This window comes from Aquarana catesbeiana, linkage group LG03, assembly GCF_042186555.1.
Source record: "Aquarana catesbeiana isolate 2022-GZ linkage group LG03, ASM4218655v1, whole genome shotgun sequence".
NCBI classification, from domain to species: domain Eukaryota; kingdom Metazoa; phylum Chordata; class Amphibia; order Anura; family Ranidae; genus Aquarana; species Aquarana catesbeiana.
In genome coordinates this window covers 544130444-544147739 of record NC_133326.1, presented here as the reverse complement: position 1 = coordinate 544147739, position 17296 = coordinate 544130444, and the positions used below count along the sequence as shown (strand labels likewise).

Here is a 17296-nt window from a genome sequence, read left to right as displayed (position 1 = left end):
GCTGTATTCTGGCACCATGTCCCTTGCTCTTTATGCTGTTCATGCTCAAATGTTTGACTATGTCAGGAATATACTGGGACTTTTCAGGTTCTACATAGACGTATTCCACATTATCAAAAAGAATAATTTTTAATATGACATAGTGTGTGGAGTACATCCATGTGGAGCCTGAAAAGTCCCAGTATATTCCTGGCATAGTCAAGATTTTGACTTTCTCTTTCAGTAAACCTGCACTGCAAGGTGCAGAACAGGTGTACATTAGGAATGAGCTTCGAGTTCGAGTCAAACTCATCGGCCGTTCGACCGTTCGTCGAATTACGAACATTATGGGCCATTCGCGCCAAATTCGAGTGGTGCGTCACGGCCCATAATTCACTGCGGCATCGCAGTGCATTGCTGGCTGATGATTGGCCAAGCATGCACTATGACCCGCATGCTTTGGCCAATCACAGCGCGGTAAGAACGGAGAGCCATAATTAGCCAAAGGCAGGGTGGTTTTGGCCAATTATGCCTCAGGGGATTTAGTACACGCCCCACACTATATAAGGCTGCCTGCAGGGCCTGCCTGTCCTGCATCCAGCGTTCTTTCGGAACGCACATTCATTGCTGCTAGAAGCTTTGTAACCGATCACAGGGTGCGCCTGTCTACCGAATTGGTCGATCAGCTGACCTTCATAAAAATGAATCAGCCTTGGATCACCAGCCACCAAGCACCTGATGCTGATGTAATCGAATAATTTTTTTTTTAATGTGATTTCCCTTCAAGACTGCCTATGCTGAGGCTGAGTGACTATCCTGTTATGCTGAGTGACAATCCTCTTCCTCCTCAGTGTTCATGCTGATAGCTTGTAAGAACATTTTTGGTTTTGCATTTTTTCTGCCCCTGTTTAACAGGGGCGTGTAATTACAATTTTTGATGCAATACTTTGCAGCAGGGCTCATTCCTGCACTCCAACTAGAGTATCTGTGAGGGGATGCAGTGTTGTGGCACCAGCACCAGTGCCCAAGGCCCAGTTTTTCTGCCCCTGTTTAACAGGGGTGTGTAATTACAATTTTTGATGCAATACTTTACAGCAGGGCTCATTCCTGCGCTCCAACTAGAGTATCTGTGAGGGGTTGCAGTGTTGTGGCACCAGTGCCCAAGGCCCAATTTTTTTGCCCCTGTTTAACAGGGGTGTGTAATTACAATTTTTGATGCAATACTTTGCAGCAGGGCTCATTCCTGCGCTCCAACTAGAGTATCTGTGAGGGGTTGCAGTGTTGCGGCACCAGCACCAGTGCCTTAGGCCCAATTTTTCAGCCCCTGTTTAACAGGGGCATGTAATTATAATTCTTGATCTAATATTTCACAGCAGTGCCCATTCCTGTGCCCACCAAGAGTAACTGTGAAGCCTTACAGTGTTGTGGCAACACCACCACACCGTCCACCACCAAAGGCCCAATTTTTTTGACCCTGTTCAACAGGGGCATGTAATTACTATTCTTGATCTAATATTTAACAGGAGGGCCCGTTCCTGCGCCCACCAAGAGTAACTGTGAGGACTTACAGTGTTGTGGCAACACCAACACCTAAGGCCCAAATTTCTGCAGAGTATATAGGGCAGACCCCTACTTTCAAATATCCAACTTACAAACGACTCCTACTTGCAAACGGAAGGAGACAACAGGAAGTGAGAGGAAATCTACCCCTAGTTCCTTGTTTCACTAAAAACTCCAATTTTTCTAAATCCAATTGTCATTGGGACAGAAACTGAGGGGATATCTTCTTAACAGGTGCACAGACAGCAAAACAAATGTTACAGGGGTGATAATCCTTCCCTATGTTTTCCAAAAAGCTTAAAATTTTTTTTTTTTTGGCTGGAGCTACACGTAAAGAATGTACCAGTTCAAAATTACAAACAGATTCTACTTAAGAACAAACCTACAGTCCCTGTCTTATTTGCACCGCCTGTATACTGCTGTTCAGAGTATATAGGGCCTGGGGGCCCAACGCAGAACCTTTTTTTTTATTTAGGTGGGGGGTTCCCCTTAATATCCATACAAGACCCAAAGGGGCTGGTAATGTGCTGGGGGGGGGGTTTCTCAATTATTTTCATCCATATTGCCGGGACCAGACATGACATTAAAGCCGCAAGCAGTTTTAAATGACTTTTTTTCCTTTAGAAATGGCATTTTGTTCAGGGACTGTTCTAAACACGGGAAACACACGCCACTTTACAGGCATATTATAGACAACCCCCATGCATGATATTTAAAGGAATATTTCACTTTTATTTTTTCACTTTAAGCATCATTAAAATCACTGCTCCCAAAAAAACTGCCGTTTTTAAAACTTTTTTTTTCATTGATAAATGTCCCCTGGGGCAGGACCGGGTTCCCAAACCCTTTTTAGGACAATAACTTGCATATTGGCCTTTAAAATTCGCACTTTTGATTTCTCACGTTCGAGTCCCATAGACTTTAACAGGGTTCGAAAGTTCGCGCAAACTTTCGGTCCGTTCGAATGTTCTGATGCGAACCGAACTGGGGGGGTGTTCGGCTCATCCCTAGTGTACATCACAGAATCATACAGTTTGGAAGGCAGAACAGGTTAAGACTTATAGGAGGAGAATATGCAGTCTGGCATAAATCCTCTGTTTTCTTCATTCTGCCCCGGAGTGAACCCTAATGTCTGCTGGGCAGGAAGCAATGATCGGGGCTGCAGTGTAGGGTTGTCTCGCTGGCTCCGCCCACCTGTAGAGGAGCTCTGTTACAGCCCCACCCAAGCCGCCCAGCCTGAGAGGAGCCTGTGCCCAGGAGAAAGGAAGTTTCTTCTGTATGGAAAGGGGGTGTGCTGCTGCCATACAAAGGAAGGTGGCAATAGGTATGGGCACATCCTCGTCCCTACTTTTGGGCAGGTTTTATCATCAACAGAGAGTGAGGCATTAGATGATGATGTTGCAGTCTGTTTTCTGTACGCAGATTCTTCAGCTGCCTCCCCCTTGTCCGGGCCTGCCTGCGGCTCCCTCCTGCATGAAATCAGCGGCAGGCAGTGTGGGCTCACTGAATCCCCGGCCGCAGTTCAGATCCCCTTGCACTCAGCATTAGTGTAGGGTGGGCTCACACTGTGCAGCTAGTGAGACGATGAGGGAGGGGAGACGCATCATCCACTGAGCAGACTTGTCATTCTCGGTTCAGTCCGGTCTGAATAATGTGTCCAGGTCTGGGGCAGATGAAAACTCAAACAAATCATTCAAAAACTGGACTGTCCGGGAGAAACCCGTACAGGTGGCAACCCTAGGCGGTGATCAAGTCAGGGACCCAACCAGCGGAGGTGACACTTGCAGAGCAGCCTTGTGTGTCAAGCCAGGGACCTTCCTGGTCAGCATGGCTTATGCTTGAGAAGTATCTGGAGTGCCAAGCTAGGGACCCAGGAGGGAAGCCTGGGTGGCGCTTGAGGGAGATACCACCTCAAAGATTGGAGGAGCTCAAGGGAGTCAGTGAATCAGTGGATATAGTGAAAGACCGGAAGCTTAGTGTTGAAGAACTAGAAGAGACAGTTGTAGTGAAGCTGAAGGAGCTGTTATGCTTGAGTTAGGAACTGTTAAAGACTGTTGCCATAAGAGACATCATTCCTGCACGTGCAGATGTGGCACCTTGCTAGGGGCCTTTCCCTGCACAGTTGTTCTCCTATTGCAGTCTCGGAGTCTGCCAATTGAATCTACAACTATTTAAGGGTGTCCTAGCCCTAACCCTCTTTCCCTCAAAAATATAAAAAGGACTGTTAAGAGAAATAAAACCTCTTTTACATCCAAGAGGTGTCTGGTGCCCAATAACTTTGTCCACCTTGCACCCACTATGCCTCACAACCCACCACATACAGAAGGATGTCAGCTATCTTTGGTCAGGAAAGTTCTCATTAGACTGGACAACGCCAGAGCCTTGCTACCTCAGTGTAATCATGCTGCATTTTGGGCAGTGGCTACAAATTGTCCAAGCCCTGCAAAAGCAAGATACTGTTATAGAAATCATTTTCTGCTGCAGATTTGAAGTTCGGAGAACACTTTTTTTTCCTTCTAAACAAAATTGTTGCAGATTTATTGATTGTGAATTTTTCCTGGAATTTTCCTTATGATATAGTATATAAATGTACAGGGCCGTTTTTTCGCATGGGCACGCTGGGCAGTTGCCTTGGGGGCCCCACCTGCCCAGCGACCCAAGCCAAGGCCGCCTGCACTCAGTGCCTGTCAGCACACTGGAGCAAGCCTATATCCGAGATTGGCTGCCGTTCACATGTAGCAGTGACTTGCTTGGGAGGGGCGCAAAGTGTGAGGGGTGACTTGCCTAATGTGGGCGCACACACCCCGCAGCTTGTGCAGGGTGTTTGCTGTCCCACGCGATCTCAGCCCAGCTCTTCATGGCAGCCGACATCGCTTGCCTCTCTCACTGGCAATGCACACAGTGCCATGCCGATGAAGCCGCCCCCTACCACGCCTCCTCCGCTCTGACGTCTTCTGTGTACACAGACAGGAGGAGACGCCGGAGAGTAGGCGAGACGCTGCTGTGCTGTGCATGTGCCGTTCATCTTAGGGTCTGTTTCTATCACACACAATATAGATGACACTTGCGTGGAGGAAGCCGATATACTTAAATACTTGCAGTGATTTGTGTGGGGGGAGAGGGTACTGTAGGTGCTAGGGGGCGTTCCAGGAAAATCTGCCCCCACCCCCCCCAGCACATGTCCGCCCTCCTCCCAAAGTGCCCCCTAGCACAGTACCCTTTCCTCCACCCCTGATTCAAAGAGATGCTGGCTGCTACACAGGGCAGCTACTCAGGGTACCCCGCTAGACATGCAGGACAATCGCCCCAGGTGACAACACTATTGCACCCTTGCCAGGCAAGTCAGTGGAGCCAGGTGGCGGAACTTTTTCCATCACTTGGCTCCAAGACTCATAGCCGGTTCACACGATGAATCACACAGGATCACACTGTTTTCCAGGTGCAGTACGATTTCAGCCCATTCATTCGAATGGACTGAAATTGTGCTGGACCACACCAAGAGTTATAAGATGCACAGGAACTGGATTGCATGGTACTACTGTACCGTACGATCCAATACAGGTAAATGCATTACATTTGGGATCTGCATTTATGGTGTCAATAAGTTAACATTGACACCAACTGCAGATCACAACTGGAGCGCATTTTGACTGTAGTGGGAGAAACGCACATGGAACACAGGTTTCCAGGAATCCAGAAGTGTGGGGGGCTGTGTAATGTAAAGGGGTCCAGAGGTATGGGGCCTGTGTAATGTAAAGGGGTCCAGAGGTATGGGGGCTGTGTAATGTAAAGGGGTCCAGAGGTATGGGGGCCCTGTAATGTAAAGGGGTCCAGAGGTATGGGGGCTTTGTAATGTAAAGGGGTTCAAAGGTTCACCATTGCAGCCCCTCTTTCTCACACACCATTAGCCTTATTGATAATTTGCATTTTTATTCTCGTGCGTGATTGTGTAGACAGGGCCCCAGTGCACTGTATTGCCCGGGGGCCTATAATGCTCTTAAGATGGCACTGTAAATGTATAATAATAATAATGCATGACTGTGGTGGGGGACATTAGAGCGTATGCTCCTCTGACGCAGAGACTGATGTGACTGGCTCAATGTTCTCTGTACAGCACTGCAGAATATATCAGAGATATATACATGTATAATAATAATAGTGTGTGACTGTGGTGAGGACATTAGAGTGTAAGCTCCTCTGGTGCAGACATGCTATGTGAACATTCTCTACTGCACTGTTTGTTGGATTGGTTGAAAGGTCATTCCCTCTGACAAATCCAAGCCCAGTAAAGAGGACCTGCTTTACATTCAGACTTGTTTGTGAATAGTATAACCTCAGTAGAAGTAAAATCACACAAAATGTCCCATAATGCACCACAGAAGGTTACTTGTCCTCATCTCAGGTAACTGTAAATAATCACCCCTGGAACACCTTGTAATTATACAGTTCTGGTTTCAGTCTACTGGCATTTAAAGGGCAAAGTGTGTGGTATATTATTCAGAATTGGCTGAGAATCTGAAAATCCCAGAACATCAAAAGTGAAAAACACTGTGAAACAAAACTGGAGAGATTTGCATACGCTTTTTTTTTTTAACTTTCCACCTAGCAGTGTGCACTTGGAGGATGTAAGCAGGAGCAGTGGGCAAAGTTTCCCATCAGGGTACAGGGGGCACCTGTTGAGAGGAGATTCCTCTTCCCCCAGTGATCATCCCCATCCCTCTGTACAGAGCCAACCCCCATAAAAGAAAGGATAAATACTTAGATAGTTGTCATCCACATCACAAACTGGGTCAGAGCTGCATATCACCTCCACAGGTACTCGGATATATGAGAAGAAAAACTCCACATAGCGTCATTCCGTTTTACCTTTTATTGCCGTTCTCCACTTCTTAAAATAAAACTTTTCCACAGTTTGAAAACAATGAGCTAAAATACATGTGTACGCACTACCAACAGACCTTACAGAGCAAGAGACGTCCAGAGGTCCACACGTTCACCTAGTTATTAAGAAGTAGAGAACGGCAATAAAAGGTAAAACGAATTTACACTATGTGGAGTTTTTCTTCTCATATATCCGAGTACCTGTGGAGGCGATATGCAGCTCTGACCCAGTTTGTGATGTGGATGACTATTTCAAGGCTTGAAATCTACTTGTATCTGGTGAGTGAGAACCCCTTAGGGGAGTGTGACGCACGGTGTGAGGACCTGGGTGTGCGGTGCACTTTTATCATTCACCACTAGGACCACCAACTTGTGCCCTCAGGACTTTTCACCACCATCTGTCATCCATCTATTTCTCATGTTAAGAACCAAATGAAAGCTGGTCATATTATGAAGTGACAGGAGCGCTGCTTTAGGTTTTTTTTTTAGCACTTTTCATATGTGTTGATTTGATCATATCTTGTACCATTTTATAATTTTTTAAGCAGCTGCTTGCCATTTGAATTGTATGGTCTATAGGTAAACTGATTGTTTTTAATGTTTAAATTTCATAGCGCTGAGATAGTGTAAGTCGGCCTAATATTACACTTGGATTACATATTGCATCATGAATGCCTCACACTATGTCACTGACAGCCTGTTTTCTGGTGGGGAAAAGATTCATATGGTTAGGTCATATGAGGACAGATTTTATATATATATATATATATATATATATATATATATATATATATACACACATACACACACACACACAGTATCTCACAAAAGTGAGTACACCCCTCACAATTTTGTAAATATTTTATTCTATCTATCTGTGACAACAATGAAGAAATTACACTTTGCTACAATGTAAAATAGTGAGTGTACAGCTTGTATAACAGTGTAAATATTATCAGTATCATTCTTGGGCTTCTCACTGATCGATATGGACACCTAAAGGTAAACTTGATGGAAAGGTTATCATAACTCGGTCTCAGTGTATGTTGAGTTGCATATATTAAAAATTAAATTTCAAATATATAGTATCTTACAAAAGTGAGTACACCCCTCACATTTTTGTAAATATTTTATTATATCTTTTCATGTGACAACACTGAAGAAATAACACTTTGTTACAAAGTAGCAAGTGTATAGCTTGTATAACAGTGTAAATTTGCTGTCCCCTCAAAATAACTCAACACACAGCCATTAATGTCTAAACCGCTGGCAACAAAAGTGAGTACACCCCTAAGTGAAAATGTCCAAATTGGGCCCAAATTGCCATTTTCCCTGCCCGGTGTCATGTGACTCGTTAGTGTTACAAGGTCTCAAGCATGAATGGGGAGCAGTTGTTGTAAATTTGGTGTTATCGCTCTCACCCTCTCATACTGGTCACTGGAAGTTCAACTTGGCACCTCATGGCAAAGAACTCTCTGAGGATCTGAAAAAAAAGAATTGTTGCTCTACATAAAGATGGCCTAGGCTATAAAAAGATTGCCAAGACCCTGAAACTGAGCTGCAGCACGGTGGCCAAGACCATACAGCAGTTTAACAGGACAGGTTCCACTCAGAACAGGCCTCGCCATGGTCGACCAAAGAAGCTGAATGCACGTGCTCAGCGCCATATCCAGAGGTTGTCTTTGGGAAATAGATGTATAAGTGCTGCCAGCATTGCTGCAGTGGATAAACGGGTGGGGGGTGGGGGAGTCAGCCTGTCAGTGCTCAGACTATACACCGTACACTGCATCAAATTTGTCTACATGGCCGTCGTCCCAGAAGGAAGCCTCTTCTAAAGATGATGCGCAAGAAAGCCTGCAAACAGTTTGCTGAAGACAAGCAGACTAAGGACATGAATTACTGGAACCATGTCCTGTGGTCTGATGAGACCAAGATAAACTTATTTGGTTCAGATGGTGTCAAGCATGTGTGGCGGCAACCAGGTGAGGAGTACAAAGATAAGTGTGTCTTTCCTACAGTCAAGCATGATGGTAGGAGTGTCATGATCTGGGGCTGCATGAGTGCTGAAGGCACTGGGGAGCTACAGTTCATTGGGGGAACCATGAATGCCAACATGTACTGTGACATACTGAAGCACAGCATGATCCCCTCTCTTTAGAGACTGGGCGGCATGACAATATTCCAACATGATAACGACCCCAAACACTGTTATACAAACTGTGCAGTAGCAGGGCTGGCCTGTCCACGATGTTGGGTGGCACATGCGCAAAGGTTGCTCCTGGAGTGACCTGCCACCGCCGTCTTTTTTGCCTCCTCCTCTCCTCCGGTTCCATAATCATTTCTCCGTTGTGGCAGCCAGTCTGTCAGTGTGGCAGAGCAGAGACAGAACAGATCGATCATGGATGGAAGACAAAAAGCAGGTGAGACTCCCTCGTGAGAGACAAGTCATGTTGCTGTCCCGGGGGGGAGTGGACATGGTCTGGGGAGAAGAAGCAGACAGCCAGAGAAAGAGTAAACAAGCAGTTAGAGTCACGCTGTGTAGTGGTCAGTATAGGAATACTATAGGTAGGTCATTGCAGTGTAGTGGGTAGTGCAGGGGTCAGTGCAGTGGGTAGTGTAGTGGACAGTGTAGTGTAGTGGTCAGTGTAGAGTAGTGGGTAGTGGTCAGTGCAGTGTAGTGGTTAGTACAATGTAGTGGTTAGTGTAGTGGTCAGTGTAGTATAGTGGTCAGCACAGTGTAGTGTAGTGGTCAGTGCAGTGTAGTGGTCAGTGTAGTGTAGTGTGTAGTGGGTAGTGGTCAGTGCAGTGTAGGATAGTGGTCAGTGCAGTGTAGTGGTCAGTGTAGAGTAGTGGGTAGTGGTAGTGTAGTGGGTAGTGTAATGCAGTGGGTAGTGTAGTGGTCAGTGTAGTGGTCATTGAGTGGACAGGTAGGTCAGTGTAGTGGACAGGTAGATCAGTGTGGTGGTCATTGTAGGAATCGGGTATGCCAGTGTAGTGGTCAGTGTAGAGTAGTGGGTAGTGGTCAGTGCAGTGTAGTGGTTAGTACAATGTAGTGGTTAGTGTAGTGGTCAGTGTAGTATAGTGGTCAGCACAGTGTAGTGTAGTGGTCAGTGTAGTGTAGTGTGTAGTGGGCAGTGGTCAGTGTAGTGGTCAGTGTAGAGTAGTGGGTAGTGGTAGTGTAGTGGGTAGTGTAATGCAGTGGGTAGTGTAGTGGTCAGTGTAGTGGTCATTGAGTGGACAGGTAGGTCAGTGTAGTGAACAGGTAGATCAGTGTGGTGGTCATTGTAGGAATCGGGTATGCCAGTGTAGTGGTCAGTATAGGAATCAGGTAGGTCAGTGTAGTGGTCAGGTAGGTCAGTGTAGGAATCAGGTAGGTTAGTTTAGTGGTCAAGTAGGTCAGTGTAGGAATCAGGAAGGTTAGTTTAGTGGTCAGTGTAGGAATCAGGTAGGTTAGTGTAGTGGTCAGTGTAGGAATCAGGTAGGTTAGTGTAGTGGTCAGTGTAGGAATCAGGCTGGTCAGTACTATTGTAGGAAGGGAAGGGAGTGCTAAAGTCCACAGGCTAGGTGGCGCTAATTACTTGCCTTGCCCCGGGTGCTGACAACCCATGCTACGCCACTGGTGTTGTCACATGAAAAGATATAATAAAATATTTACAAAAATTTGAGGGGTATACTCACTTTTGTGAGGTGCTATATATATATATATATATATATATATATATATATATATATATATATATATTACCAGCAACTGAAATGCACTTAAATGTTTTTGAATAAATACATAGCTGACCCAAAGAGTGAGTTCTACATTTGCATTGTGAAATCTGCAGAAAATGGGACGCAAAGCTGTTTCATTTGGCGTGTTCATAGCAACTGTGATACTTCAATCATAAGAAGGGCTATCTGCAATCTTGGCTACACAGGGTTAATCATAACTCAGCTGGCACCACTAATCCTAAAATAATAGAGATCTGTATTCAGCTCCATTCCTTCTGCCAGTGAGAGTTCAGGTGACAATGCCAGAAATGACAATCCCTCCACAAATCTTATTTTCCCATGAGACGATGAGCTCCAACATTTGGCCCCCTGATGTCTTCTTTGTGGCCCCCAGAAAACCCCATGACTCCCAGTAGCAGTGTTTTTGGACATCATTAACGTACCCCACTGAAGCAAGTCAACTGGAAAATGGCAACAGGTAATATATGCCGGACATTCAATATATTTTATAAAATTGTGCAAAAGATAGGGAAGAATAAAGTTCAGTATCCAACAACAACTAATCAGATTTTGTTTCACTAGGCTTAACAAAGATTTCTCCCCTCAAGTATGAATTCATGAAATTACTAAGGCACAAGGAACTTCATACCACAGCAATGCCTCTAAATGCCTCTAGTATCTAGTAAACTGAGTAACAGGAATATAGGAAATGGTGACATTACATTTGCTCGGAGCTCTCTTATGAGATATAATTGTGGTACTTCCCCTTTAAGAAGGTGAATTGGATTTTGGAGGGGGTGTGGCTTCACTCAGGTACCTGAAATTACTTTCTCATGGGAATTTAGGACGGATATTATAAGCGGCTGTGTACAAGGTAAGTCAGAAAATTCTATTATATTGGGGGGGGGGGGGGGGTTACTATTTTTAGATCTGTCATTTCATAACAACTGTCATTTTTATGTCATTATAAACTATTTATAGTATTTTATTAATATTTTGATGTTATTTCAGGACACATATCACGTGTGACTGTTACTTTTATACAGATCAGCTTTGGCCATGTCTCATGATCTGTGTGCGAAATAAAATAATCCTGTGACATCTATTCTTTAGGCACAGTTTTGCCATTTTATAAAGACTTACATATTTAGCTGGATGAGAAAAGGCCATTCACACACACACACACCTGCATCAGGTTCAAGCAAAAGATCAAAATGAATAAAGTAAAATAAAAAAATTAAAAAAACGTCCTCAGAACCGCAATCTGGAAACATGGTCTAGACTAGAAAAAAACCTTATAAAGTGTGTTTCAGTCGGATCTAACAGGGAAAAGATTCCTTCCAGACTGGATATTCCCCAGATCAGCAATCTAAAGCATGGGTCTTTATAAACTGCAACCCGCTGCTAGATTTTATCTGGGCCTCTGATGTAAGGGGAGGACTTTGATGTGGACCCTGATCTAAGGGGAGAATTTGGTGGGGATTATCACATAAGAGGTGTACTCTGATGTAAAGGGAACTTTAATGTAAGGTGGACTTTACATTTAAAAAATAAGTTTTACTTGAATTTTTTTTATGTAATTAATTTATTGGTAAAACTGATTTATTTTGACCACCAAAATTTGTAAGATATAAGATGTGGCTCTACTTCTGAAAAGTTTAGAGACCCCTGATCTACTGTACAGTGGTATTACTTATAAATACTAAGGGGTATCTCTGGACAAATTTGGGGTGAATCTACCCAATGGGGACACAACAATAAAAACTTGACAGAGGATCTAATGTCTATCCACTCTATCCAAAACTAAAAAAAAAATAGGTATTTGGTCTGGTGACCATAAGTCACTGAGAAAGAAAGTGCGGGGAGACATCCAGAGCTGGAAAGAAGTGACTTCTCTGAAAATCTATTTCACTTTATCAGATCTCTAACTGTAAAGAAGCCTTTCCATAAGCAAAGTGTGCCCATTTGTTGTTGACCTTAAAGACCAATTCACATGATTGTGTTGCGGTAATCCTTGCGTTACCATGTGCATTACCGAAATGCGTGGTCACGCATGTTACATGCGTTGGTGCAATGTGGTGCCATTGTGAATCCCAATGCACCTTATCTACAGTTATCCTTTACAGCACAGCACAAAACATGGCAATGCAATAACAAGCATTGTGGTGTAGTGTGCTGCTGAAAGTGCTGCATGTACAATTGTTGGTCTGTTGTGGTGCATTGGGCAGCTCTTTTATTTTACACATCACTCTTCAACACACACGTGTTTAACACCCAGAGCAGACCAGACTGGTCTGAATGGGCCCTTAAATGGTCAAATTTTGAACGACGTTTACTAGGATTTTATTTAGGATTCCTCTATAAAGTTTTAAATCTTAATTCATACCCGGCATATCCAGCATTTCCTTATTAAGTCTGTGATCTGTATGGAATGATTGTAAGGAAGAAAACAGTCAAATACTAAAATCTGGTTAAACTTCGGTTTAAACATTGGATAATATTCAGGACTAGTTGGTACTTTTACTCATTTTCCAAACAAACCAAAAACAGAAACATTGCATGCCTGGCTTGTCTAATAATGTCATGCAAAGGAGCTGATTTACTAACGGAAATAAGTTTTCACTTTGAAAAATGTAACCACTTGTAAAGTAGATAGAGCACGTCTTGTATCTTTTCTTTTCCCTTTTCGCTTTTCCTTCACTTCACTTTCCTCTTCTTTTCCTTCTGTATTCTGGTTTAACTCCTATGCCATTGTTGGTCCTGTGTGATGTCTTTTTCATATGTACTGGAGAAGGGCTAGTGAAAGTCCATGGAATCGTATGGGTTGTAGTTAACTACATCATACAACATGAATCAACATAGTATTGTTTTCTTGATATTTATGTTATTGCTGTTTCCAGTCTGTTTATGTTTTATGCCAATTACAGCCCTGTTACCTTACCATAAAAAAGGAGGTTACTTATTGGCTGTTTGTTATTTGCTGACACTTATCTGCAACCATTACTATATGTCACGATTGACCAAGAAATGGATGTTGTACTTATTGAACCTTTTTGTTATTTTTGATAACACAGAATCAGAATTAAAATTATCGGAAAAGGAAAATGTAACTACTGCCTACTAATTGTGAATTCCCTCTAGCGTTCTCTAGAATTGTTATAGAGATGTAGGTATATCATCAGCTCCATCTAGTGGCCATATTGCAGTATTTTTCTACTCTTCATTTTGACAAAAAAAAAAACATTATTTCAGAAGAGAAGCTAGCTTTGCCCAATTAGCACAAAACAAATGCACATGCAGATTCGCTGGACTAATGGCCAGCATTACTGTACACTTTTGTTCTTTGGTTCTTTATATAGTTTTTGTTTTCTTTTTAACAAAGCATTTTGATTTTTGGGGGTTTTTTTTGTCCTTTTTTCACAGTTCTTTGAATATAAAACAAGAAAATGCAACGGATCACACAGAAGATTATTGAGCCTCGGCTGACAAAGTATGTGAACACGATAAAGCTGGAAGAGGTGACGCCTCGTGTTACCGATTCCTCAAATGGTAAGGAAGATGATCATGGAGTAACATATAGCTGATTAGAGATGGAGTTGTATTGATGCAGTCATAGGCCAGTGTCTAGGGTGGCCCAGTTTATGGGTCAGCAACAAGCCTCAGAATTTACAAATCATAACTTTTTCCTTATTTTGTTTTACTCTTCTGTCCACCTGTGTGCTTCAAGAAAGATGACTGCAAAACACTGGCTAAATCTCTCAGTAACAAAGAGATTTAATTGCTTGTGTAGCCCTAGTCTGAGATTTGCCTACAATGCCGTGAGAAATCGAACATATTTAAAGCTGAACTCTACCCTCAGTCTTGCACAGTTGTACAGGCTAGTTCCCTGTACTGAAATGCTTACTCTGATTTCACTGCACACTGTGAGTTTCTCACATTGTTCATTAGAAGCTTCAGCAAGTCAAGTCCAGCATCATCTAGCCCTGTCCTGCGTAGCCTGACTGCCCCAGGCCTGCCGCTTTAATGCTTTGGATTTCAACCATGGAGCTTCAACATCACATGTGGGCATTACCTAGATTGGTCTGAATGTGAATACAGCCTGACTAGGAACACCCACTCTTCCAGATTTGCAATACAAGGCATTCTGATATTTGAATAAATTCACCCAAAAAGCCAGCCCACTGCTTGAATCAGGGTTGAGGGCTCCTGAAAGGAGTAATGAGGTAGGAGGCTGTGATGTTTTTATGAAGCTATGTACAGCACCTTGTTGGACCCTCCTAACAACCAAGATCTGCCTACATTGCATAGCAAAGCACAGAGACCAAGTGATGATATTACTGGGCTCAAAGTAAGGTATGTAATGAAAAATGGAAAGGTTTTATGTAAAAACGTAAGCAGGTTCAACTTCAGACTTAAAGGGTAACAAAAGTGCAAAATTAACACTTGCGAGCAGGCAGGCTCTTTATTGCAGAATAGACTTGCAATGTCTCCTCTGTAATAAAATAAACTTTTCTGCCTGTTTGCAGTCTTATTTAAAATGTAAATTGAGCTGTGCATGTGCATGTGCAGCTCAGGGTACATTCTTAGTATGGTGCCTTTGCTTTGGGATAAATAATTTCCTGCATTTTGCAGGAGTTACATTCTCCTGTGCCAGCTAATCAAGACGGCCGAAGATGCAGCACCTGGAAGGAGACAGAGAGAAGATCCTGGCACAAGCCAGGGACATTGCAGACATTAGATTGTTGAAGGGGCAGTGAGTATTGTGGACCTTAGCTCCGTTTTAAGCCTAGGCTAGAAAATGACATTTGGAAAATAAAAGTTTGAAAATGATTGGTTATGTTGCAATGAAGCATGAAGGCCATTCTTACAAATGAAAAAAGGTTTCTGATCAGGAGAACTCAAAAGGTGTGCCAGATCCCAAGTATACCAAGAAACAAAGAGAGCCCCCTAGGGGTGGGACTTTAAAGGCACTACCACATTAATAGTCAATGTTTAGGAAAAAATAAAGTATTTATTATAGAACACATATGAAATATTGCACATAAACGTGGATGTACATATACAAAATATGCAAAGAAAAGATATCGTTTCCTGAACCCATTCTTACAAAAGACACATTGAATACAAATGGATTATATATTTCCCTTATCTCCAGCTCCGAAGACTTATTCTGTGGAAGAAGCCGTTGAGACCATCGGATTTGGCCGCTTTCATATTATGCTCTTTCTAATTATGGGCAGTACTGGGGTGAGTGAGTTTCCTAACAGACAGTAGACAAAGAGAACTAACAGTAGACAAAGAGAACTAACATAAAACGTCTCTGCTCTTTGCAAATTCTTTTTTTTAAATCAGAAGGTTTTATTGAACCAAAAAGAACATCGACAGTCTGGTGTCCATACAAGAAAACATTGGTCATCCATAGCCAGTCAAAGAGTAATTTGCAGTATTACACAATCTACCCCGTGAAACACACATAGGACATATACATCAGTAAAAGTCTAAACAACATTGTACATGCAATCAAGTCATATCAGTATGAGAAATACATTACAGAAGCCGAATTTTAACCAATTCCACAGGGCTTAAACCCAGGGTATCGAGCCAGGGGGCCTACAGCCTTTCAAATTTGCCTGAGCAAGCTCTATGTTAATACACATATCTTTCAAATATAAGAATATTTCCGAGATGAGTCACCCATTGTTTAACTGAGGGGCGGGGGGGGGGGGGGGGGGTCAAAGGACTTCCAGAATACTAAAAGTTTTTTGTGAATTCTAATAGGGTGCAGTACATCAACCTAGCCCGCAGGGGTCAGTGTGTCATTTACCATGAAAATAAATGACTGGGTCACGTATAGACATTAATAGTTATTATTATTATAACCCAATAATAACAATTTGTGACCTTTACTAAATGTTTGGTAATTTTTTCAACTTTGTTATTGATATTTTATTGCGTACAAGATTCTCATTCATAATATATAATAATGAACACCAGGAACATTTCCAGGGATGAACTGCCAAAATTCGGGAACTATCCCCAGAGAGAGGGACAACTAGAAGCAGAGCGCAGTACTTGTGTTTTCATCTGTAACAATATAAATTATCAGTGTTCTCCAGCCTGATCAATAACAAATGTTAAAGGGACATTGCTGTATTCATTAGGATAGTGCTGATCTCATGTCTTCTCCCCCCAGATTGCGGAAGCCATGGAGATTATGCTCCTGGCCGTCATCTCCTCCTCCATCCGCTGCGAGTGGCGTCTTCAGAGCTGGCAGGTGGCCCTTGTCACCACAGTGAGTTTACATAGAAAGCCACAGACCACATTGAGGAAATGTTGGGTATTTAAAGTGGGACTTTACCCATAACAACTTGATAAAAATAATGTTCTTTAGCAAGAAACATACATCCCACATTAATAATTATGCTACAGAAATGAGTGTGTGCTGTAAATTGCCTCCAGCATTGTTCCTGTTTCTTCTTGCCGGAGGCTGCCATTTTGGTGAAGCCCAGATCCCCTCAGCAGCAGCAAATCTTTAGGCTGTCAGCAGATCGGCCTCTACATATTGGGCAGAGTGCCTAAAAATAGAGAGCAACTGAGCATATGCCGTGCAGGATGAGACAATGTATTGCTGAATTTTAAACAGCATAGGCACTTATTTTTAATGTTTTACATAGCTATACCTGCAAAAGAGGTCAGCTTGAAATGATCTAGCAGAACTTAATTTTCTGACCAAAGTTCCACTTTGAAAACTAGAAAATATTCACCTTTAGTCAGTTTTTACAGGGTGTACCCATGACACAGGATTCCTTGAGGACTAGGGGTTTTGTAAACAAAAGCTGTTTGCTTATAGACTCTGATTGGGATCTAAGTTTGAGCCACCTAAGGGGAGGTGTGGGGTCCACTTCTCTAAATGATTTAGGGCTCATTTACACTTGTTTGGCTTCAACACACATTAACGGCTAGTTTACACTTGCTTCAAACAAGGCTTCGGACAGGCTTTGTTAAAGCTCTCTGAATGCTGTCACTAAATAAAATGGCTAGCTTACAGTCCTGTTTACACCTTGCTTTTGCTTGCTTTGCTTCAGCTTTGCTTCAAAAATTATACCCCATGTCGCTTTAGTCGTGCTTCAAAGCATCTTCAAAGCCTTCATAGAAG

The 17296-nt window shown here is 42.9% G+C and overlaps 1 protein-coding gene across 1 annotated transcript in view; it reads left to right on the top strand.

Moving 5' to 3' along the window:
- The first annotated feature begins 10812 nt into the window (after positions 1–10812).
- The window catches only part of SVOPL (SVOP like), a 40470-nt gene continuing 33986 nt past the window's right edge, over positions 10813–17296 (top strand). Inside the window, exons 1-4 of the mRNA XM_073624087.1 lie at positions 10813–11014; positions 13564–13689; positions 15296–15387; positions 16334–16432. Of these exons, the coding sequence (XP_073480188.1) occupies positions 13587–13689; positions 15296–15387; positions 16334–16432 (294 nt within the window). The 5' untranslated portion in view covers positions 10813–11014; positions 13564–13586. The remainder of the gene's footprint in view (positions 11015–13563; positions 13690–15295; positions 15388–16333; positions 16433–17296) is intronic.